We start from the raw sequence: 26,706 nt of genomic DNA on the forward strand, positions 1-26,706 counted from the left end.
CTCTTGTTCATTGCTGGCACAATGGCATAAGTGCATAATGAATGGTGGTGACTATCTGGAAAAAAATGATAGCATGTAGCTGAAATATTGCTCCATTTACCATGTCACTATGCTGTCTCATGAAAATAAATAGAACTTATTAATTTTGAATGACCCTTGTAGAGGGAACATACTTATCATTTAACATTCATTTCACTGAAAGCTCTATATTTTGTATTTACAATCAATCAGTTATTATCAAATATTGCACAAAAGTATGATATGGAATTTGTAACAACCTTGTGCCAAAATGTGAAACTATAGGCTCACTGAATTTAGTCTGAAGTGCAGTAAATACTTACAACCATATAAAGACAAGAAAAACTTACATACAATTAAGAGCAAAACAAATAAAAACAAAAGAATGTTGAAAACATAAGTTTTATTATTCGCAAAATGCCCAAAATGTGGACCAAAAGTTAATTTTTATGGACAGTGTTCCAGATAAGGCACTTCATTCCACAAGCAGAATATACATTTGCCTAATCACCAGGTACATATCTTATAAAAATAATTAAAAAAATACTACAAAAGGTATTTCTACATATACCTGAGTAATCTGTAAACACAAATAATCTGGCTGTGAAAAACAAGTTACTAGTCACCAAGAATATATTTCTCCATACCTGTCTATTGTGAGACTGACTTCTGTGATGGATGTGATTACAAAATATGTAATTTTATAGTTCAAAATTTGACAGCTGCTTCAGTTTGTTAGCCTGTCACCTTATGTAATGATGACTTCTTTTTACTTCACACTTTTAAGTATAATTAAAAACTGTTTTGTTGACATGGTGCAAATATTTTACTTCAGCAGATTTTTTTTTCAATAGATAATAATGTAATGTGGTAAATGTAATAAAAATAATAATAAACAAATAAATACGAGGAACAAGAGCCAAGGTGATCCCTAGTAGTCCAAGGATTCTGCAATGAAAAAACAAATTTACAGCAGATGGCTGAAATAAGGGGTTGTGCGCAGGGAAAAAAACCAACCTCTTGGAAAGGAAACTTATCAAACAGCATTTCAATTAGAAGTTTCTAAACTGTTCATTTATTCAAAAGTGGCACAATGTGCAGGTGTTAAAAGTTATGTGCTTTGACAATGCGCAGAAGGAAGAACTATTAGACAGAAAGGATAAGGGAGAAAAGAAACAATATACCATTAGTATAAGGGAGGCTTTCACAACTACATTACATGCCCTTTTTCTTGACGCATTCACTCTCTAGGTTTCAACTGATGGAAGACTCTTGGGCACCTAATCTTTACTACAATTCTGTAGAGCAGTAGTAACCACTAATCAATCATGTGTTTAGTTACTCTGTATTCCAACTGTTTGTGTTGTCAAATGAGTGCCTTTTTGTCACTTTCACCTTTGTAATAAGGTACCCTTTTATCTCACAACTACACTGCATGGGCGGAAGTTATTTCTCCACACAACTTCCAACGGAAGTTTGCATGTGGTGTGAAGCTTTCTCCTTCAGTTCTTCACAGTAGCCTTTAAAATGGACCTAAAACTGTGTGTGCATTGCAGTCAGTTTTGATGGACAGAATATTTCAAAGGTCAAAGAGCAAAAGCCAAAAAGGATTTTTGTATGTAACAAAGGCTACTGGTGCCACTATATGTAAAAGGCATGCAATTATTAATACCTGAGAGGAAGAAATGGAAGATAACATCATGAGTTGAAGGGCAATAGCAAAAGAATAAAAAAGACAGCACGTAAAATCAAAGATAGTTCTAATAAATAAGTTTTTCTCAAAAATAATTTAGTGGTAGCCTACTATGAGAATTTGTGATGACTGTTCCAGTAACTGGTTTGTGAGTGGTGATTTTCACAGCCAGAAAAATACAAAACTAAATAATCAATTCTGTAAGTAAAATTTAGGCCACTGCATGGTCATACAAATTTCAAAAATGACAATACAAATAAATTATCAGTTCATCCACATAGTAATTTCAACAGTTACTTTCTAACAAATTTGTGGTGCAGTGTCAGTTGGACTCTTACATGCACACACTACCTATAACACTAACAAAACATGAAGCTCCATGTTATCTGTATATTAATCACTACAGCACTCTACAAATTTTGTAATAGGCAAGTAACAACCTTTAATAACACAAAAAGTCTGCTACCTGGAGGATTACATACAATGTAATGATAACAAAATATAGAAGTATGCAAGTAGTCAGTTCATAAAATTTGTATTTATATATAATGGACGGAGACAAGTATAAAGTAGGGATCTAAATGCAAAGTCATACCTTTTCAAAGAGTAGTTTAACATTAACAATGCCTGCAATTGTTACCTTCATTGCACTATTTTTCTGAATGTACAAAGCAACAACTTGATTTGACTTCAATTGCTGGAGTCCATTACACTAAAATGTCAACTTTGCAAACAATGTTTCACAGTTTCAACTATATGGTCAATGGGAGTATCAAAAGCTGATATCAAATCCATTGTTCATAAAAAACCATGTCTCTGTAAAAATGGTAGTAATATTTTTACATTATGATGAAAAACACTAAAATCTTTGTAACAATAAAAATGATAACTTTTGTATAGAATCAAAATATGGCGATTAAGAACAAAGTCCTTAAAATTCAAATAAATTCAATTTTTTACAGGTATATGCACATCATAATTTTACAACTCGGTTTGATCTCAACAAAATTTATAAATAAAACATGGAAACATGTTCCACAATAAACAATGCTGATAACTCTGATCTTTAGCAGAAAAACACAAAAGAGACCACAAACATGCAAACTGATATTCCACATCAAGGAGGACACTTATTTACTGAGAAAGAACTGATGTAAATTTAATTCTACTCTACTTTTAAAAACTGGCTACACTCCCTCTTATAATTTTGCCTGTCTTGGAGGACTGAACTATTTTAGAAGCTAAATAACTTGTATTTTCTTCTCAATAACACTGCTAACATTATTGTCAGTTCACACCTATAAGTTGAATGTGATCCCTTCTGTTCACTAAATTTATCTCTATTCTAAGATAGAGAACCCTTTTTCCTTTCAAACTGTGCAAATATGTGATGCAAATTCAGTTACACTACCTATGCAGGCTGCAGTGCACTATGACAATATACTAAATCTGCCTCTGTTTCATGACAGTATAGCAACTCTTACCTTTATTTTTTGCAATTTTTTATAGAGTACAAAACACTGCCCATACATCCAAACATGTACATCATCATCTTATAAAAGGACAATAAATACGACCTGATTTGTATAATACAGAATTAAAAATGGACGGATACATAAGCAATATTAATAACAATGTACATTATTCATTATCTAACTGTAATAAACATTTATGATGTACCACTTTTCTTACAAATACCTTAACCATTCATACTGGTCTCCTGAGCATTCATTTTCAGGCACAATATGCACTGATGCAACAAAGACTACACTTTCAACAATCACATGTAATTCTTTTACATGTTTACTTCAGAATGTTATGTTTTGCAGTAATGTTGCAATATACTTTAATATTTTATTTCAATTCTCCATGTGGAAGGTACACATTGCAAATTCTGAGATTCTTTAATACCATATTTCACAATATCTTAACATTAGCCACTAAGAATACTTAGGGCGTTATCTTAGTTCTAAAACCAATACAGAATGGTTTGTTATATATCTAAAAATTATGTCTTTTCTTGAATATCTGATATTCATTTCTTCACACAATGCAGAACAATGCCAGATACATAATACTCTTAGGTATAGGAGCATGTACAATAAAAAATGTATAAAAGATGCTTTCAGAAAAGCATTAGAATTTACTGTGTCAGTGAAGCAGCCAAAAGATGAAAGTGCTGAGAAACAGGATTGTAGTGCATGAAGATGTGGCTGCTGGGGCCCCATTGCATCTGTTGTCAAAGTAACAGAAGCACCAAGTTGTCTCATTATAATAGTTCCTGTAAAACAACAAGATTCACAAATTCTTGCCCCGTAAAATTGTATAACGTGTGCTGCAATCATATCAGACAATTTTTATTTCATCTACAAAGTGCTGTACTGTGTAAAAAGCACTATATTCCTATCGCCACATATAAATGTGCAAGAGGAAACAGTATCCACACTAGCTTTCGAGCACTTGCCATTTCTCTAGTAGAAAAGTACACACATTCACATAAAACCACACAGACACCCAAATCTAACACCCAAGGCCGCAGCAAGACTGATTATCGATTATCAATTATCAAGAGTAGTTGCCTGAGTAGATGGAGGTAGGAAGGGGACTGGGAATGATTAGGGGCAAGGAAGGCATAGCAGGATAGTGTAAGGCAGGTTTTTCGACAGGTGACTCAATGTCTGCACAACAAGATGAAAAGAGATTAGAAGACAGAGCATATAAGATACAGAGAGAGTGAGGAGGAGAGATCAAGGGGGAAGGAAAGGAGAAGAAGGCAGAAATGAAGGGGTAGATAGGGAAGGAAGAGAGAGAGGGAGTGGGGTGGGAAAGGGGAGGGAGGGCAGTGAGGAAAGGAGGAGGGGGAGGAAGGAAGAAACTGCCCACGTAAACTCGGGGAAGAACAGTGGTAGGCAATGGTAGTTCATGATCTTCACGGGAAGGAGCGGTATGGACATAAGAGGGAATGGAAAAGATCAGGGCAAGGCAATGGGCAACAGGTTAGCAGAGGTTTAGGCCTGGAAGACTGGAAGATTGCCATAAGATATGCTTGAGAGATGATTGCCACCTGAGTAGCTCAGAGAAACTAGAGCTCAAAGGAAGAATCCAAATAGCTAGCATAGTGAAGCAGCTGTTGAAGTCATTTGTATTGTGGTGTGCGGCTTGTTTGGCGACTACATGGACAAGTTTTCGATTTGACACACTCCGGAAGCAGTTTTGCCTACCATAAGCATGAATGTTTGCATGTGTACTCCTACTACAAGAAGAGCAAGAGCTCGAAAGTTAGTGTTAGATGTTTCTATTACATGTTTCTGTGTGTCACACACCAATTCTCTATAGGCAAGTGGTTGTGCTCCCTTATTTTACATATTTTTCCCACCAGAAATATTATGATATATAACATGGTTGCGTTCACACATGGCCCTGCCTTTTATAGGGTGGGAAATGCCTGCAACTGGTCTGCTGTAGGAGGTGGTGGATGAATGTATGGGACAGGTCTTACATCTGTGCCAGCCACAAGGGAATAGCCCATGGGGTGTAGGATCGGAATAGTAATGGCCACAGATATTCTGTAGACTGGGTGGGCGGGAAATACTACTTTCAGTGATGTTCCATTACCACCAGATTCCTTGTTGGGCACTATGGCTGCGAAGCGCTTATGCACCAACATCCCTCATACCCATGGCCATGTGGGCACGGCATGCTACCTTTCCCAACATCCTTCTGAGGCCAAACCCATCACCTCTTTCCGGATCATCCTAGAGGACCACATTCTGACTGACAATTAACTTTTGAAGGCCAAATCTATAAACAGATATGTGGTACTGCTATGGGTATTCACATGACACCATTCTATGCTAACTTATTTATGGGCCATCTGGAGGAATCCTTCCTATCCAGTCAACACCTAGAACCCCTTGGCCGGGTCAGATTCATTGACGACACATCTACATCTACACAGATCCTCCAAAGGTCACCGTACAGTGCACGGCAGAGGGTACCCTGTACCACTACTTGTCATTTCATTTCCTGTTCCATTCACAAATAAAGCAAGGGAAAAACGACTGTCTGTATGCCTCCGTATGAGCCCTAATTTCTCGCACCTTATCTTAGTGGTCCTTACGTGCAATGTATGTTGGCAGAATTAGAATCATTTAGCAGTCAGCTTCAAATACTGGTTTCCCAAATTTTCTTAATACTGTTTCTCAAAAAGAACTTCACATCCCCTCCAAGGATTCCCATTTGAGTTCCCAAATAATCTCCATAACACTTACGTGTTATTCAAACCTACCGGTAACAAATCTAGCAGCCTGCCTCTGAATTGCTTCGATGTCTTCCTACAGTCTGACCTGGTTTGGATCCCAAACACTCAAGCAATAATCAAGAAAAGGTTGCACCAGTGTCCTACATGCGGTCACCTTCACAGGTGAATCACTCTTTCCCAAAATTCTCCCAATAAACTGAAGTTGACCCTTCACCTTCCCTACCACAGTTCTCACATGCTCGTTTCACATCATATCGCTTTGCAACGTCAAGCCCAGATCATCTGATTAACTTACATTTTTCTACATTTAGCGGTAGCTACTATTCGTCACACCAACTGGAAATTTTGTCTATGTTGTCTTGTATCTTCCTACAGTCACTCAATGTTGCCACCTTACCGCACACCAAGGCATCATCCATAAACAACTGCAGATTGCTGCCCACCCTGTCAGCCAAATCATTTATGTAGCTAGAGAACAACAGTGGTCCTATCACACTTCCTTGGGGCACTCCTGACAATACCCTTGTCTCTGATGAACACTTGCCATCGTGGACAACATACTGGGTTCTATTAGTTAAGAAGTCTTCCAGCCACTCACATATCTGTAAACTTATTCCATATGTTTGTACCTTCAATAACAACCTGCAATGGTGTGCCATGTCAAATGCTTTCTGGGAATCGAGAAATATGGAATCTGCCTGTTGACTTTTATCCACAGTTCTCAGTATAAAAGGGTAAACTGAGTTTCACAGGAGTGACAGTTTCTAAAACCATGCTGATTTCTACACATAAGCTTCTCAGTCTCACGAAAGTGTATTATATTCGAACTCGCAATATGTTCAAGGATTCTGCAGCAAACAGAAGTTAGGGATGTTTGTCTGTAATTTTGTGGGGCTGTTCTTTTACTTTCCTTGTATACTGGAGTCACCTGTGCTTTTTTCCAGTTGCTTGGGACTTTGCACTGGGTGAGAGAGTCACAATAAATGCAAGCTAGGTAAGGGGCCAATGCTGTAGAGTACTCTTTGCAAAATCGACGTGGGATTCCATCTGGACCTGGTGACTTATTTGCTTTCAAATCCTACGCGAGGTACACTTATTACTATGTCGTCCAAATGGGAGGTTGTCCTATGGTCAAATGACGGTATATTTATATGATACTACTGTGCAAACGAATTCTTGAATGCGAAATTTAAAACTTTGGCTTTTGTTTTGCTATCTTCAACTGCCACACCAAACTGGTCAACATGGGACTGAATGGAAGCCTTAATCCACTTAGTGATTTTATGTACAACCAGAATTTTCTCAGGTTCTCTGCCAAATCTTTTGCTAAGGTGTGATGGTGGTAGTTGTTGTATGCTTTGCACATAGATCTTTTCACAGATGCACGAATCTCAATTAACCTTTGCTTGTTGTCATTTACGCATTGCCTTTTGAACCGAGGGTGCAACTGCCTCTACTTCCTCAGCATCCGCTGAATTTTGTTATTAAGACAGGGTGGGTCTTTTCCATCCATATCCACTTATTACGCACATACAATTTAAAATCTGCTTAAACTCTGCCCATAATTCCTCTGTTGTTGTTGTTGTTGTTGTTGTGGTCTTCAGTCCTCAGACTGGTTTGATGCAGCTCTCCATGCTACTCTATCCTGTGCAAGCTTCTTCATCTTCCAGTACTTACTGCAGCCTACATCCTTCTGAATCTGCTTAGTGTATTCATCTCTTGGTCTCCCTCTATGATTTTTACCCTCCACGCTGCCCTCCAATACTTAATTGGTGATCTCTCAATGTCTCAGAACATGTCCTACCAACCGATCCCTTCTTCTCGTCAAGTTGTGCCACAAGCTCCTCTTCTCCCCAATTCTATTCAATACCTCCTCATTAGTTATGTGATCTACCCATCTAATCTTCAGCAATCTTCTGTAGCACCATATTTCGAAAGCTTCTATTCTCTACATCCATCTGATTGGAACTAAGTGACACCAATTCCTGTTTAAGTGAGATGTTAATAACTGCTTATCTGCTCTATCTAGCAGAAACACTCTCCTAGCCTTATTGATTGATTTATTACCTTTTGTAAACATAGTTGCTATAATGACATCATTAGTGCTAATCCCCATTTCTATACTGACATTGTCGATAATGTCTGGCCTATTTGTAGCTACAAGGTCAAACATATTTCTATCGTGTGTGGGCTGCTGAGCTAGCTGCTCAAGGCAGTTTTCAGAAAACATGTTCCAAGTTATTTCACATGACTGTCTCTGTACCCTATACCCCCCCCCCCCCCCCCCCCCCCCCGCAATTACTCCATAGGCACCCCAGTCTATACATGGCAGGTTAAAGTCGCCTCCTATTAGTATGATCTGGGTATTTATGCACTACTGATCATAGACTTTCTTTGAATGACTCTAGAACTGCCACAGCTGACTTTGGTGGTCGGTAAAAACATTCAACAATTAACATGGTTTTACCTACACCTGTTATATGTGACCAGATGACTTCGCTGTCACAATCAACTTCGACCTCAAGAGAGACAATATTTTAGTCAACTGCAATGAATAATCCCCTTTCTATGTCCTCTAATCTGTCTTTTTGATATACGTTCCATGATTCATTAAATATCTCACAGCTTTCCAATTCGGGTATCATCCAGCTCTCAGTCCCAAGAATAATCAGAGTGCAAGAACTTTCTTGGAAGGCAGTAAATTCGGTAACTTTTTTATGAATACTTTGAATGTTTAAGTCAGACAGTCGAAGTGTCTTCATTCTGAACTATGTTTGACTTCCGTTGCTGCACATCAACTGGCGAGTGTTCATCAGAACACTTCAAGCTACTGCCTAGCCTAAAAAACCCTCATGTGCACTCCATAAGTACTCTGCTATCCAAGTAGCTGCTTCCTTTGTGTAGTGCATCCCTGACCTATCAAGTGGAGTCCTTTAAATCCCCACATGATAAGGCAGGTCTATAAATCTGCAGCCAAGACCGTCACAGAGGCGATGAAGCCTTTGGTTGAGACCCTCCACTTAGCTCCAGCAGTCTTCACCATCTCTGCTAGCTGTCTATATGAACTGAGGATCACCTCAAAACCCATGCTACATACATCGCTGGTGCCAATGTGAGCCACAACATGCAGATGACGGCACCCTGCACGCTCGATAGCCACAGGCAAGGCTGCTTCCACATCTCTGATGAGGACCCCCAGTAGACATACCGAGTGCATATCGGCTTTCTTTCCAGCCCTGGACGCTATCTGCATATGGGGCTCCATAACAGGCCTAACATTGGAACTCCCAATACTAGTAAACCCCTCACCCCATGTGCCTGCTCTGACCCTGTTGAAGAAGCAGCCAGTCCAGCCTGTCCAGTCACAGGATCTCATGGCAGAGGCAACTTTTGCTCTTTGCTCCATAACCCCAACACCTGCTCTCAAATCTGTTTCATGTGGTGCTTCTCAACACAACATGCCACCTTCCCAGACTTTGATCTCCACCTCTGAGATAGCTCCATAAATATGATCGTCCATATCAAGTTCACCAACCACTAACAATACCTCCAATTTGACAGCTGTCACCTGCTCCATATCACAAAGTCTTTTCCTTACAGTCTCGTGAATAGGTGACACATCTGCAGCAGAAAGCAGGAGTTGTCAGCTTACCAGAACCTTTACTGATAGATAGTATCTTATCCAGCTTATCCATAAACATATCTCCTGTGCCATCTCCTCCTCTTAACACCAGTAAAACTGTTAACCTGCCATCAACGAGCACATCTCCCATCACCCAGTATCACCCTGGCATTGGAACGTCAACCAAATCCTTCACCAGCACTGTGATTACCTATTGACATGGCCTGAGATGAGGGATATCTTATCCAAATACCTACATACATTATGTGATCAAATGTATCCAGACACCCCCCCAAAAAATATAATTTTCACATTAGGTATGTTGTGCTGCCAGCGACCTCTGTTGCCATTAGACATTGTAAAAGAGCAGAATGGGGCGCTCCGCGAAACTGACAGACTTCAAACATGGTCAGGTGATTTGGTGTCACTTGTGCCATATGTCTGTACATGAGATATCCATACTCCTGAACATCCCTAGGTCCACTGTTCCAATGTGATAGTGAAGTGGAAATGTGAAGGAACACTTACAGAACAAAAGCGTACAGCCCGTGACAGAGACCACCGATAGTTGAAGAGACTCATAATGTGTAATTGGTAGACATCTATCCAGATCGTCACGCATGAATTTCAAACTGCATCAGGATCCACTGCAAGTATTATGACAGTTAGACAGGAGGTGAAAAACTTGGATTTCATGGTTGAGTGGCTCTTCATAAGCCACACATCACGCTGGTAAATGCCAAATGATGCCTCACTTGGTGTACGAAGCATAAACATTGGACGATTGAACAGTGGAAAAATGTTGTGTGGAGTGACAAATCACGGTACACAATGTGGCGATCTGATGGCAGGGTGTGGGTATGGCAAATGCCCAGTCAACGTCATCTGCCAGCGTGTATAGTGTCAACAGTAAAATTCGGAGGCTTTGGTGTTATGGTATGGTAATGTTTTTCATGGAGGGGACTTGCATCCCTTGTTGTTTTGTGTGGCACTATCACAGCACAGGCCTAAATTGATGTTTTAAGCACCTTCTTGCTTCCCATTGTTGAAGAGTAATTCGGAGATGGCGATTGCATCTTTCAACATGATCGAGAACCTGTTCATAAAGCACGGTCTGTGGGGGAGTGGTTAAACGCCAATAACATCCTGTAATGGACTGGCCTGTACAGATTCCTCACCTGAATCCTATAGAACACCTCTGGGATGTTTTGGGACACCAAATTCATGCCAGGCCTCACCGACTGACATTGATACCTCACCTCAGTGCATTACTCCATGAAGAATGGGCTGGCATTCCCCAAGACTCCTTCCAGCACCTGACTGAACGTATGCCTGCGAGAGTGGAAGCTGTCATCATGGCTAAGGGTGGGAGCTGTCATCAAGGCTAAGGGTGGGCCAAACACCACATTGAATTCCAGTATACTGATGGAGGGTGCCACGAACTTGTAAATCATTTTCAGCCAGGTGACCAGATACTTTTGATCACATAGTGTACATCACCCAAAGTAGTGATATGGGGTTTGCCCAACCTAAAGAATATCCTTGTTCATCACTATTTGAATCCTTCTCCTTGTGGGTCATTTCCTTGTGGTCTTCACTTATCCTGCCATCATGTTCTCCTCTTCAGTCTCCCTCTTTCTCTGTTCTATTTCACTCTCTCATTCCAAGATTCCATGTCACTGTTTAATGCACATATCTCCCCTGCCTGCTACATTGAGCTAGAATGAGTTCACCAGTGCCATATACACAATCCATACAGCTGCTGCCTCTCCCTCCCTGCCATCAGCAACACCCCCCCCCCCCCAACCTTTCCTTCCACACTTGGTCTTTGTTTTATCTTCACGATACATACCCTCGATTCGATTGAACTGCAGTGCCGGCACTAATCATTCAGCCGGGACAATGTAGTCATAAAAGTGTACACGTGTGTACTCTGTAGCTCTAAGAAGAATTCATCTGAAAGCAGGACATTCTCAGTCTTGTTTAGGATCCTATCAATATCTCGGCATCTCAACTAATTGGTGAGTTGTTACCCCCACTCTTTAAATTATTTACAATGAAACAGCTACCCATACCTGCATAAACATTGAAAGAAAAACAACAGTCTCAGATGTGAACAAATGGCGATGCAGCTGTATACCAGAACTCAAGACAACCGGATGTGAAATGATCAACACTCTTTGAAAATACTTACTTCAAACTAACATTGTGAGTGTATCATCACTGCATCTTATGCAGTATTCAAATATTTGAGTAGCATGCTGGTACTGGCAATCTGATTGGAGACACTGTTGCTGTAGTTAGTTACTGTCGCCAGCACGGATGCTGGGCAATCAGCTTGGGTCGGGAAAAGTGTGAGCAGTTGGACAGTGCCATAAATCATATTATGCAGAAACAGTTAATGTTTCTACTAATGTCTTATTGCAGTGAGGTTTCAGTATTGTGGAGAACTGATGAAAATATTTTTATAGAAAGTTACTGTATTTGCTAAAAAGTGGAAGTGTTGTTTACTCACAGTACACACAAACATGAATTATTATCAAGATATTTTTGGCTGTATCATTGAGATCCTTCCATAATATTACGAAAATGAGCAGTGCTTCCTGTGCATAAACCTAATTACCAACAATGTGATATCAGTACTTACAAACTTTACTGTAGTACTGGGCAGCAAAAATATTCTGAACTTATGTGTGCAATAATGAACAATCAATAATTAATCCTAAATACATATGATTAACAGTTATCAAATGTAAAGTGCAATTGTTTATCTTCACTGAATGATCTACACAACATACCTGAATGTATTTTCAATTTTGTTGTATGTTATTTGGAACTCTCCTTGATGTCTATGCAGTTTACACTTTGAGGTATGGACTGCCCCCCCCCCCTCTCTCTCTCTCACTCTCTTTCACACACACACACACACACACACACACACACACACACACACACACACACACACATTTCCTTTCATTAACCATTTTTTACTTTGCATTTGTAACACTGGAAACTACAAGTGCTGCCGTCTGTGATGAAAACTCTACAATGGCCATCCAAGGATTAGAATTTTAAGCTGTAATAAAAAATTATAACATTTTCATGAAAGAATTGATGCATTCAATGGAGAGGAATAATGAAGAGTTGAAATTGAGATGGGCATCTTACGGAACAAATGTGGAGTTTATTAAGTTTGCTGTCATTAATCTGTGTGCCTCAATATATTTTTATTTGTAGTAAGATCATATAATCATCAACATGATTCAATAACTAGGAAAAGCTTGTTGTGTGTCACAGAAAGCTTACAGAACCAATGGGCAAGAAACTTAACATTCACCACAAGGTTTTGAAATAGTAATGAAAGAATCACCTAACTTGTCTGACAGCACAGAAAAGCATGGTGACAAGTGAATACGGGAAGCTGGCATGCCTACTGTGTGTTGTAGGTATGGCTTTATTTAATCTCCAATGCTGATTTCATAAGCCACAAATTTAATCACAGCTCTTCAGCAGTAAGATGCAGATAAACTAAGTGATTTTGTTGTGAATGGAGTGTCAAAAGTGCAAGCAGACAACAAATTTGTTTCAAAATGTGGGCCTGTTAAGAAAACTACAAGATTTGCTAGATGCTATTGTAGCAACTCATACCATGAAAGGTAGAAAAATTGTAAAGACAGCTAGGTGGTTTGACTTGATTGAAACAACAGACTGTAAAATACTATCTACAATATAAAATGAAACTATTTCTTATATATGTGACACATGCGAAATAAATGAGGTCATAATGCTTGTGCTCAAAAGGTTTTGCATCATTTGCATACCTACAAACATGTGTGGGCTTAGATTATATAGGAGGGAAAATTGAGGGGAAATTTGAGAAAGTAAACCTAATGGAAAAAAAAGAAAAAAAAGCTAACTAAAACAACGGTACTCTGTTTAAAACTGTGCAACATTGCATGTCTATGAAATCATAATCTGGTGGGTAACATTTAATACCATGTTGCTCCACCTTGTGCTCTGTACTGTGCTTGGATCCTTCTTGGCATCTTGCTCATAAGATGGTTGAGGCATTGCTGCTTGAATCTGCCACACTCTTTGATTGAGGCCTTCCTGAGGACATCCAATGTGAGAAGCATTCCTACACTGGCACTTTGCAAGTATCAACTAGTCCCAAGCATTCTTAAATGGGTTCTTGTCAGCAGATACTGAAGGTTATTCCATTTGGTTGATTAATGCCCCCTAGAGGAAGAGGTTCACATATTGGGCACAGTATGCTCAAGCGTCATTGATTTGAAAGAGAAACCCACTGCCTAAATGCTGACTGTAGAGTTGGACAACAGGTTGGATGATATTGTCTCAATACTGCACAGCACTCAAATTAGGCTTGAGAGAGATGAGAGGCATCTGCCGACTGTACATAACACTGGCCCCTCTTCCTGGTGAAACCTGTGGAATACCTGAAAAGTGCAATGGTACCTGGTCATCTCCACTCTTTTCTATAACTACGTCCATGTATCACAGTAATCCTGCACTCATTTGTCAAGTGAAACCTAACACCACTGATCCAAGTTCCATTCCAGGAATTCCCTTACAAACTTTTTTCGTAGATTACACGCTAGGGGGGTTTGGACATTGTACTGTCATTCGTAATGGATACCTAAAGACCAAAGAGGTTTGTTTGGAGATGGTTGGGTAATGTCTGGGTCAACACTTCCTTCCAAAAGACAATATACAGTTCTCTTTGAGGTACTTCAATCTTTTGTGTCTCATGATGGTGCTTGATGTTCAACTGGTGTCACAGTGATGCATGCCAATTCAGCAGACAACTTCCCTCATTGACAACTCTTCATGTCATATAGTGAGTTTGTGTGCATAGTCTAAGTTGCTATGACCTTCAAGACAGACAGAACATTGTGTACAAGCAGTAGTATCCCACTCGCTCGTAATGAGCTCTACTGAAGTTCAGTGAGAACCCATGTTTACTACTGCCTCCACTACACAGGTTGCTGTACATGGCAGCTTCCTGTGGTCAGAAGAGTATTGAGAAATATTTTTTTCTTATCTAAAACACACAAAGTATGCAAGTTATGTTAGTGGTCTAAAACTTTTATGTAAGATGTTTAATGTTTTCTAGTGCAAGAGAAATTAATGTGCCTGACTATTAACAGACAGTACAGTCATAAACAGCATTTGACAATGCAGCTACTTACCGTTTGACATCAAGTTCTTTTATGGAGTTGTTGACATAATTTGCCAAGCGGACATCCACTGTAGCTGAACGGCACCCTTCATAATGATCAGCAGGAATGTCAGTTCGAAAACTTCGCAGTGAGCTAAGACAATCTCTTGTGATTACAGTCTCGACTGTGAAAGCACAGATTTCAAATAAACATTATTGCTATTTTGCATTAAAAATAGAAACACAGATAGAAATGAAAACAGGTAGGGACTACTAACTGACAACATAAAAACATGTCACAATCTAAAGCAACATTGACAAAGCAGTGCCCATATACAAACTACAGACGGCCTGTGAACAACCACAAACTATAGTCACAGTAAGTGGCAAGCAGTGTTAGTAACAAACTTTTCTCTCTAATTTCTGGAGAATGGGAGCTGAGTGTTACAAAGAAAGTAAAAATGGAAGTTAAATTATTTTTTCATACTTAACACCACTGCTATTTCCTGTCTTACAAGAGGTAGATACCACAATATGGTAAAATCCCACAAGGTGTGAATCTCACATTCACAAGATAGCCACACATACAATCAACTACCTGAGTATTATGGTAAATAAACATTATTTAATTGAAATTATATCTCAGTATGAGTGAGTGCCAGAAGCTAGTAATTTCTGCTTATAAGAATAAGGAGTACTGTTCGCTGTACTCACAGCCACAAACTGAAGTTGAAAAATGTGAGCCATCACCACTCTTTATCTGCACTGTGGCTGCAAATCTTGACATTTAACATTTATGATGTTAGACCATATTACTACAATGTGAGATGAGCAGCAATATTGTCTCAGTCTGTGAATGTGGCATGTAGTTAATTATTCAGGGTGTAAAATGCAGTATGTGAAATTTTCAAACAATTAATAGCTATAAGAAACCGAAACACACACACACACACACACACACACACACACACACACACACACACACACAGAGACAGAGAGACAGAGAGACAGAGAGAGAGAGAGAGAATAATAAGCATGACATGTGGTATAAATTAATCAGAACTTATCTACAAATAATAGTGCAATAATGTGTACTCCAGTGTTCCAGAGTGACAGTGGTCTGTTGCATCCTATTGTGGTTAGAGCAATAGAACTCAAGAACGATTATTGCCTGAACCGTAGAAGTGTAAACAAATTGCCACTCAGATAAAAATAAAAAATGCAATTTTATTACTTAAACATAATGATAACAAACACAGCAAGGTAATCAAGCAGAGATTAAAAGAATCAAACTTGTATGGCTTGAGAACTGAGGTATGACACATGTACAAGGAAGGTGAACACTGTTCTCACTGTTGAAGCACCCAGTGAGGCAGATAGTAACAAGATTCTGGAAAACATGATAGTAAAGAAAATCTTAAAACATAAGCCACTGACAAAGTGCAACCCTTCTTCTTGTTGTCACAGAGGACAGGAGAATTGATAGTGACCTTAGAGGAGTAAAATCTGTTGTGAGCAATCAACAAAGATTAGTTTGAAAGGGGAAAAGACATATCTCCAAAACAAGTCAAAAAGCCAAAGCCAACATTACATTACATATTGGAGACAAGCCCCATGAGGAGAATGGTAGTAAACAATAGGAGGGTGTATTAATCAGGAAGTCAAAATGGATTACTGCCGTGTGAGTGTGAAAAGTGATCTTGAAAAGTGACCAGGGAAAATACTTTTGTGGGATGCTGCAACAAGTTGCTTTTAACATTTTACTGGCAATAAGAACAAGAAAGGTGTTATAGGTGATGGAATGTGCAAACAAATACTGGCAAGCAAAACTTAAAATCAATGGTATGCAAACTACAGAACAAGGAACATGAAATTGACAAATTTTATTATATTTTCATTTTCCTCATCTGTCAGAGTACTCTCCTGCAGTAGCCATCACACACTTTTTGGACTTGTTACATGGCTTTTGAAGTCCTCTAATGCCACAATAGTAAATGCTAGTATCTCAATGACAAATTGAAACTTGCCACAGGATCTAGGGGTTAGTGAATTTGGTGACCACTTCAGTTTTTTTCTGGAAGGAGGTCCTGTCAGCCTTAAGAGGCCAATTGAAAAGCTACTCTAATGTAAAAGCAGTGAAACTGACACACAAGTCTCTGAATTAGCATTATGCCGAAAGGTTTGCACCAGGCAAGGTAACAAATGACATTCATTTATTAGCAGCAAAATCAACAGCTGAGTGGAGTAGGATTCAAGTACCTACCCCAATGCAGAACAAGTAAAATTCACACAATATATATTTCACGGGTGATACAGCTACATGAAATATTAGAAAGCAATTTCTGTGATACTATGAGCAATACAAAGAAAACAGCTTCTGCAAAAACTTCACCACTATATTGTTGCACAGAACTGGACTTAACAGGTTAGCAAAGACACTCTGAGAGAAACTGTTCCATTATGATATTTGACTTCTTCTTCTTTAACCCTAATTGAATGACTTATTATATTTGGATGAGAAAACACACATTTTTTCTACAAAACAATGAAGCATAATAATTAAACTAACCAGTGGTTTATTTATTTTCATACAGAATGTGCTGTGAATAAATGTTTGCAAAGTGACATGTCTGATGAGTACCGTCAAACAGCAGCACCAGGTAACAATTCCTTGTTGTGAATGCAGAGTTTCGTTTCATGGTCACTTTTCATCTATGACTATAACAGGCAAACTTCAGACTATCGTGTAGAAATATACAAAATAAATAAATAAAACACACAAAGACAAGGAAAGCTGAACTTCTGGCATTCATTAATGAGCACCAACCTTCTCCCATAAATCCTACAGTACTGATCTGAAATCATCCAAAGAATAAGATCCACAGTCTTAATACATCAAGCACCTTACTCTCTAACTTGAAAAAATAAAAGCTAATGCTTTTGCCTTCAATAAATAAAGCTAATGCTTTTGCCTTCAATAAATAAAGGTCATGTGTTTCCTTGCCTGGAGCAAGCCATTCAATGTAACATTACTTATGTGACTTGCACATCAATTTTGATATTTTTATTGTCTAGTGGCTTTTCAGTTGGCCTCGCAAGACTGAGTGGACTTCTTTCCAGACAACTCCACCAGGAGGGAGAGGGAGAGGGAGAGGGAGGGAGAGAGAGAGAGAGAGAGAGAGAGATATATATATATGTGGTTGCCTGGAATCAAATGCAGAACATCAGTGTTATTAGACATAAACACTAACCACTATACCAAATGGGCAACTTGATTCTTCAGATATGTTATTAGATTTTAGTACTGTGGCATTAGAAGGTTTTTCAAGCCACCTATTAAGATCAAAAAGCGTTTGAGGACCACTAGAGAAGAGATACTGTGACGAGTGAGGAAACAGCAGACAACAAATCAACAGTCACTGCTGTAGAAAATAACAACACCAAGGGGAATGGGGAAGGTAGTTTTACGAACACTGCCCGAGAAATATTGTGAACAGCTAATGTACAAAATATTGCATGTTCTATTTCTGTTCTTGATCTACATGGCCACTTCATTCAGGGGCAGTTAAAAATGTGCAGCATGTCACAGCATTCCACTTACGAGAGCACTAGAGTTTACACTACTGTTATGCCAACACTGTCTGCCATGTACCTCATAGTGGTTTGCAGACTATATATGTAGATGTAGGTATAGAAGTGACATTAATGATGATGAAAGAAGGTGGGTTATCTGTAACCAGTGATGACAATAACTGGGAGGAGAGGACGGAGGGGGGGGGGGGGTTCAGCAGTGGTAGAGTAGTGAAAATGCTGACTGATTATCATTATGAAATTCAATGGCTATAACACACCATGAAAAACAAGAAAACAATGTATGTAGCTCTACAAGATTTCATGACATAGTAAAAAAAAATAAAATAATTCTGTTTGAACTTCTGTAGAAGATCCTGGCAATGGAGTAAAAATGCTGAATAATAATAATTGGTAAATGATGTAATCTATTGCCATAGAAGATGTTATTTTTAATGATGAAAGAATTTCCTGCATCCACTGTGATGCTGATGAAACTTTTGTAGCTTACCACAAACTTGAAAATAAGTAACAATCAGTGATAAAGATAACAAGCCTCGAAGAAAATTCATATCTTGAATTTCAAACTGAGTAACTGTGGCCACAGTTTATTGGAAGAGAAAGGACCACTCCCTGTTCATCTTTTGTAATGAGGATGCACTATCACAGCTGATGCTTACTGTCAAACAATGTAAAATCTGTGAGCTATTTAAAATACATGGCATATACTGTGCATAGTGCACTGGCATACCAAAGTTCTTTGGGATATTTTGGCACATCTATCATATAATCCAGGGCTTGCAATGAGTGATTTACAGTTATAACAAAATTTGAAGATATTACTGGGTGGAAAGACTTTTGCAGGCAATGAATTCAAGAAGCATTCACTCTCAGCAAGCACTACGGGCTACTCCGATGATATTAAAATTAAAGGAACCTACAAGTACTTACGTTATTATTAAGGAAAACTTCATACTCAGACCCATAAATTAGAAAGTTAGTGACAATTATGTAAAAAAGATCCTTAAGTGTGGTCTAAACAGCACATATCTCAAATTAATTCAACAGTAACAGTGTTATAGAAATATGTATGATTAACGTATAAAATAATGGAGCACAGCAATCAGATCTCCTTTCCTTGCAGGCTTTATTAAATAAATCTAGATTCTGGTTAGTGCCTAGCAACTATCAATACACAATATCATAGTTTCAATACACGTCCTAGTACGTCAGTCCCCTGTTGTTTGGGCTTCTGTCACGATTGGTTGGTTGGTTGAATTAAAGGAGGGGGAAAGGGACCAAACTGCGAGGACATCAATCCCTTATTCTGAATAAAACAATGCCACAAGTGTGAGAATGAAACAAATGAGACTGACAACTCAAAATGGAATGAAAGGAAAAATCACAAGATTGATGAAGGGCAACAAACATGTAAATGGACAGAAGAGGACAAGAAAACCACGGAAATGCAAGAAACAGGATGAAGAAATCAAAATAAACAAAGCAGATTACCATGGCCAGCTGACCACGAGAATAAAAAAAGAGAAGCCAGCCACTCTGCAACACATTAAAACCTCCCCCTACAAGCACTAGGATGGAGGACACAGAGGGACAAAGGACATCAGCTAAAACATAGATCAAATGATAAAACCCACCCTCACGAATAAAATGTAAAACGAAATCAGCCGATGAGGTGTTGTCAGATAAAATTAGTGGGAATGAATCCGGTAACCCAAGATTTCGTCGCTGGCCAGCCAAAGTGGGACAGTGCACCAGAATATGAGCCACTGTCTACCGGGCGCCGCATCAACATTCAGGCAGGTCTTCACGGAGCAGGAGGTAACCGTGGGTCGCCCAAGCGTGGCCAATGCGGAGCCAACAGAGGACAACTGATTCCCTGCAAGAGGCTCGCATGGAAGACTGTCACACATTCGTAGCCTCCTTAATGAAACACAGTTTGTTGTATGTACTGTTATGCCATGCCGTCTCCCGAAGCCAAAAAACCCTATGGCATAAGTCTGAATGCAGTTCAGGTTCAGAGATGTCCATCTCCAGAAGCGGTTTCCGCGTAGCCTGTTTGGCCAGCCTGTCAGCAAGTTCACTGCCTGGGATGCCGACACCACTGAATGACGGGACTGGCCATGGGCATAGGTGAGCTCCTGGATGGACGCTACCAAAGGATGGCGAGGGTAGCACTGGTCGATACCTTGTAGACTGCCCAAGGAGTCAGTACACAGAAGAAACGATTCCCAGGGGCATGAAAGGATATACTGAAGTACACAAGAGATGGCCACCAGCTCTGCAGTGAATACACTGCAACCATCAGGCAAGGAATGCTGTTCAAAATGGCCTCTGTGGATGTAGGTGAAGCCAACATGACCATCAGTCATCGAGCCACCAGTGTAAACCACTTCAGAGCCCCCGAACACATAAAGAATTGAGAGGAAGTGACAGTGGAGAGCAGCAGGAGTAACTGAGTCCTTAGGGTCATGCGAAAGGTCCAGACGAATGTGTGGCCTAGGTGTACACCATGGAGGTGTATGCAGACAGACCTGGATGGTAGGTGGTAAAGGGAAGTACTCCAGTTCACACAGAAGAGATCGCACACGAATTGCGATCGTTAGCGGGTGCGCACGGGCGCAAGCTGTGCTTGAGTGAATGTGGTGTGCTTTCTACTTCAGAAGAAGGCCTCTTGGCCAACAGCTAAAATATATGGCACTTTTTTTGTTGTGGTTGTCTGTGACACTCAACATCTCCTCTAATTGGTGATTAGCAATCCTCCCTTTTCATAATATTGTCGTTATTGCATCCTGGACTTTCAATGTTTAAACATACACAAAAAAATTTTGTGTTCAGATATTTTGAACTTTCCATACAAAAGTGAACCACACTGCAACAAATTTATACCTACGAGGCCATTGTAATGATAAACTACGTTTAAAGTACACTGCACATTACAAAATAAATAAATTAGATTAATTACTAACCTCCTTTTCTTTCTATTAGCTTTACACACACATCATTAGGTTCTGGGCAAATTTCACCCCAGTACCATAACCAATTAAATTTGTCCCCACACCCTGGGTGAGTAGAAACACAACGATAACAATAGAGCTTGAAAGGATTCCAACCTCCACTACCTGCAAAAAGAATAAAAAAAATCACAATAATTTAACATTATGTGTAATTCTAAATCATATTCAAAATAAAACTATGCAGTATGTAACTCAGGAAAGAAGGCAGATTAGGCATTGGTGTCCATCAATGATTAGAGATGGAACACAAGCTTGGATAGGGGAAGGAAATATTTTTTATAGGAACCTCCCCCACATTTGGGAAACCACAAAAAACCTAATCGTCAGATAGGGATTTGCACTGCTGTGCTCTGAATGCAAGTCCAGTATTGCAGTATGCAAACCAATCTCAATCAAGATACTTGATAATGGGATTTGGGACCTTTAAGAAATATGAAAGTGAGTGCACAATGTTGCAAAAGTTGATTGTTCCATCAAATTATGGGGCCCACAACTGCAACAGTAACAACAGTAGGACATATGTCATTCCTTAAAAATACAATTCCTATATGTATGACCAAGAGTGCATGGCTATCTATCCCATTCCTCTCACTTCAAACAAACTGTGATCCATTTCTTCCAATTCGTTCATTTTAAACCCCATTGGTTTTATACGTAAGATTTTCATTGCATTTGTTATTTGATCAGCTTCGTGATTTTCTGTTTTTAAATGGTTGAAGAATGTGGATTGATTTCTGTCACTAATTCTTGTGTGTTTTCTGTAGCTAATTTCAAAATTTCTGCCTGTCTTTCCAACTTAGAATTTATCACAGTTTTTATAATTTATTTTATATATGCCCGATTGTGTGTGTAGTGATGGTTTTGCTTTATCAGAATGGATTAATGTGTTGAGATTGTGTCTAGTTTTGTAAGTGCATTTAACTGCTGTCTTCTTTAGTACAGTGTTTAGTTCATTGGACATGTGTCCTATGTAGCCTAAGTTTGTGGTATGTATTTGCACTTGTTTTGTGGGTATTTCTTTCGTTAATTTCATGTTGTTGTGGATCTTAGGGGATTCAGGTTTAAGAATTTTCTCGTATAGTTTTCTCCTACGTTTGGATCAAAGTTATTTTGTTGAGCTACGTAAGTAAGGAAGAAATCAAAATCTATATACACTCATGGACAGTCCCTGATAAAATATTAAACTGTGATCCATTGTCAATGCACTGTATGACCACAAGGAACAACTAGTGAAACTGAATACTGTAGCATCTTACAGATTTAACCTTGTAAAACAGTGAGCTTATTAATACCATCACAAGTGAAAATACCAATCTTCTGCCAATGGCCTTGTCAAAGAGGCTGGAGGAATGAAAGGAGGTTACGGGCTTCCTCTCCTCCTTGGGGTGGGAAATTGCTTCTAAAAGCAGCAAGAATCACCAATGGTCAATGGCACGCTGATGCACAACACATTGGAAACCATTGGATTGAAGAGAGACAATGTGTACCCACAGGATATGTGGAATGTAACTGAAAAAGTGTCATGATGACCTCTTCACTGGCAAATGATTTCACATAGTCCCCCGTTCTAACCTTGAGAAAAAGATTCATTAACCAACAAAAGGGTAATATTCTAAGAGTCAGCATGTAATGTGGTAGGGAAGTTAGAATGTCTGAAAATGGAAACTCAAAAGCCTAATACAGACATAGTGGTGGGTTGGTGAAGTGAAATGGAAAGAAGAGAAGGATTTCCGGTCAGCGAAATATAGGCTAACATCAACCGCAGCAGAAAATACTATAACAGGAGTAGGATTTGTTATGAGTAAAAAAGGCAGGTCAGAGAGAGAGAGAGAGAGAGAGAGAGAGAGAGAGAGAGAGAGAGAGAGAGTTACGTTGAACAATACTGCGATAGGATTACTCTCATCAGGACCAACAACAATAGTCCAGATACACATGCCGGTGTCACAAACAAAACACAGAGAAACAAAGAAAGTATATGAGGATACAGAACATATAATTCATTAAGTAAAGGGAGGTGTAAATCTAAAAATCTTGGAGGACTGGAATGCTGTTGTAGGGGAAGGACAGGTAGAGATTCCAAAATCAGATATTGTACTGTATGGCATATCCAGGAGTAGACTCAGACTACAAACAGTAATGCTGAAGAGTAGGTTGAAGTATAAGAGAATCGCTCAGAATAATTAATGTGAAGTACTGAGGGATGATGAGATGCATTTGAAGTTTAACAAGGCTGTAGATAGTACAGCAAAATGAAATGAAATGTTGTGTAGCTAGGACCCCCTGTCAGGTAGATCGGTCACCAGCTGCAAGTCGTTTTAGTTGATGCCACTTCGGCAGTACTAAAGAAGACAGCAGTTAAATTCACTTACACGTCAATTGGGATGATATGATGACGAAGACAACACAACACCCAGTCCCTGAGTGGAGAAAATCTCTGACCCAGCAGGGAATCGAACCCGGGCTCCTTTGTTTGGTGTTGCACCGCACTGACCACTCCGCTATCAAGGCAGACGATAGTAAAATGATGAATACCACAGCAGGTAGTACAGCTGAAGAAGAATGGGCATCTCTAAAATGGGCAATCAGAGACGTTGGATGGAGCAATATACTTACAAAGAAATTAACAGCAAAGAAATCTTGGGTAACAGGAAAAAAATACTTCAACTGATTAAAAAATGAAAAGTACAGAAACATTTAGGAAAATATAAGAATACAGCAATAAGTCCCTTAGGAATTAAATAAATAGGAACTGCTGGAAAGCCAAGATGAAATGGCAGCAGGGAAAATGTGAAGAAACTGAAAAATATATGGTTGCCGGAAGGACATGATTCAGCATGTAGGAAAGTCACAACAACCTTTGGTGAAGACAGAAGCAGACATATCAACATTAAAAGTGCAAGAGGAATTTCCATGTTAAATGCAAAGGAGAGAGTTGATAGGTGGAAAGGAATACACTGAAGGCTGCTACATGGTGAAGGAATGATCTAATGATAGAAGAATAAGTGGGAGTTGATATGGATGACATACTGGATGCAATATTAGAGTCGGAATCTGTAGTGTGATTAAATAATACAGAAGGCATAGATAACATTCCTTTGGAATTTCTAAAATAAATGTGGGGAAGAGGCAATCATACAACTGTTCAAGTTGGTTTGTTGAATCTACGAGTCTGGAGACGTATACCACCATGCCTTCAAAAACGTATATTCACATGATCCTGAAGATAGCAGGGGCAGATAAATGCAATAACTATTATGCAAACAGCCTAGCATCTCATGCATCCCGTTTGCTGTCAAGAATAAAATATATACAGAAGAATGGAAAAGAAAACTGAGGACCTGTTTGACTATTAATTCAGCTTTATGGATAGTAAAAGCATCAGAGAGGCAGTTCTGGTGTTCCCCTTGATAATGGAAGTAAGATCACAGAATTTGTAACATATAAAAAGTGTTTTATAAAGTAAAATGGAGTAATATATTCGGAAACCTCTCAAAAATAGGTGTAAACTATAGGGAATGACAGGTTATAAACAATATGTGTAAGAACCAGGATGGAACAATATGAATTGAAGACAAAGAGCAAAGCTCTTGGGTCAAATATGGTGTACAAAAGGGATGTAGTTTTTTTTCCACAAATGTACTTCAAAGAAGAATGATGGAAATAATGATTTGTTCAGGAGTGGGTCCAAACACAGGGTGAAATAATATCACGATAAGATTTGCTGATGACATTCTTATCCTCAGTGGAAGCAAGGAAGAATTACAGGACATCGCTGAATGGAATGAACAGTCTAATGAGCACATACTATGGATGGGAAAACAAAAGTAATGTGTATCAGAAACAAGAGCAGTGATAAACTCAACATTAAAATTGGTGACCACAAAGTGGAAGCAAACTAACACAATGGACAAAGCAAGGAGAATATAAAAAGCAGACATCAGTAAAAGACTGGCCTTAATTTGGGGGAGAAATTTCTATGAGTGTGTGTCTGCAGTGAAGCATTGTTTGGAAGTGAAGCATGGACTGTGGGAGAAGCTAAGAAGAAGAGAATCAAAATGCTTGAAATGTGGTGCACTAGAAGGATGCGGACTGATAACATATGAGATAAGGATGTTGTCCACATAAATGGTGCAGAAGGGACAAGGGGAAAACGTTGACAAGAAGCAGTGACAGTAAGAGAGAAATTGTGTTAAGACACCAAGGAATAACTTCCACGATACTTGAGGAAGCTGTAGAGGTTAAAAACTGTATAGGAAGGCAAAGATTGAAATATATTCAACAAATAATCAAGGACATGGATGCAAGTCCTACTGTGAGATGATGATACTACAGGAGAGAAATTCGTGGTGGGCCACATCAAACCAGTCAGAAGGCTTGATTGGGGAGGGGGGGGGGGAAGGCTTGAGAAAAATATGAAGGAGAGAGAATGTGTTATTGTATATAAGGACCAAGAACTAATTCACAAATCAATTCACTTTTTGCATATAAGTCTGCCATTATTTGTAAATTATTTCCTACAACCCGATAAGTATAACAAGCAAAACTGCAAATAACTAAATCGGTTAAATGAAGTTGCATACTAAAATGTCATAACAGATAAAAGTCGTAAATGTTGCATTGTACAAAAACTATGACAATACAAAGTGGCCCATAAATTTTCCTGTAATGACTAGAATATGTAATTCTTAAAATAAAAGTAAGTATACAGATTAAAGTGAAAAGGGAAAGCAGTAATCTTTTACTGCACAAAATAAATCACCATCTGAGGATAGCCACGTCTGTAACACTTTATGTTCGCAACCATGGAATGACCCTCAAACTTTTATCTGTTTACATTTTCAAAAGCTATTATTTGTAAATAATACATAGATGAGACCAGAAATGTCTATGAGATAAGGTATATTTGTTTATCGCTCCGTCTTTTAATATCATAACACACAACTACATGTCATGCCAATAAAACATCGACTCTTTGAAATTTAATCACTCTCTTTATTAACATGTAATATTTTAAAGACTGTCATGCAGATTGACAAGAATACAAACGCTAGCGCCAAATGCTACAAACACTTTAGTGACACACCACACCCATACAAAATATGTTTACTTAACGTAACGTACCAACAGAGAATACTGTAGCCAAAACGGCGTAAAATATGTATAACTTGTTCATTTTTGTTAGTGGAATATCTCGTCAATTCGATCCTTCGAGTGATTATCCACCTGGTCGTTTCCTACCTACAAAACATAAACAAAACACATCTCCACCCTCCCGTTGTGACTCAACGAGACAAGCAACAAGCGTCACAGGCGTCTAAAGCTAGCGAA

At 38.9% G+C, this 26,706-nt stretch overlaps 1 protein-coding gene across 1 annotated transcript; it reads right to left on the reverse strand.

The window, feature by feature from the left end:
- Positions 1-404: 404 nt before the first annotated feature.
- Positions 405-26,706, reverse strand: LOC126198855 (uncharacterized). Its single transcript, XM_049935444.1, has 4 exons — positions 26,500-26,706; positions 21,331-21,483; positions 14,805-14,958; positions 405-3,992 (listed from the first exon to the last, which is right to left on the reverse strand). Exons 1-4 carry the CDS (start codon positions 26,549-26,551, stop codon positions 3,863-3,865), a joined length of 489 nt encoding a protein of 162 aa, XP_049791401.1. The 5' UTR covers positions 26,552-26,706; the 3' UTR covers positions 405-3,862.

Source organism: Schistocerca nitens, chromosome 8 (genome assembly GCF_023898315.1).
Source record: "Schistocerca nitens isolate TAMUIC-IGC-003100 chromosome 8, iqSchNite1.1, whole genome shotgun sequence".
NCBI classification, from domain to species: domain Eukaryota; kingdom Metazoa; phylum Arthropoda; class Insecta; order Orthoptera; family Acrididae; genus Schistocerca; species Schistocerca nitens.

Bases quoted from the DNA above. Each gene is read 5' to 3' on its own strand.
- LOC126198855 (XM_049935444.1), bottom strand. From the start codon at position 26,551: ATGAACAAGTTATACATATTTTACGCCGTTTTGGCTACAGTATTCTCT. The intron at 14,959-21,330 runs GTTAGTAATTAA...GTGCTTTCACAG, and splicing joins GCTAATAGAAAGAAAAGGAG to TCGAGACTGTAATCACAAGA. The intron at 3,993-14,804 runs GTAAGTAGCTGC...GTTGTTTTACAG, and splicing joins AAAGAACTTGATGTCAAACG to GAACTATTATAATGAGACAA.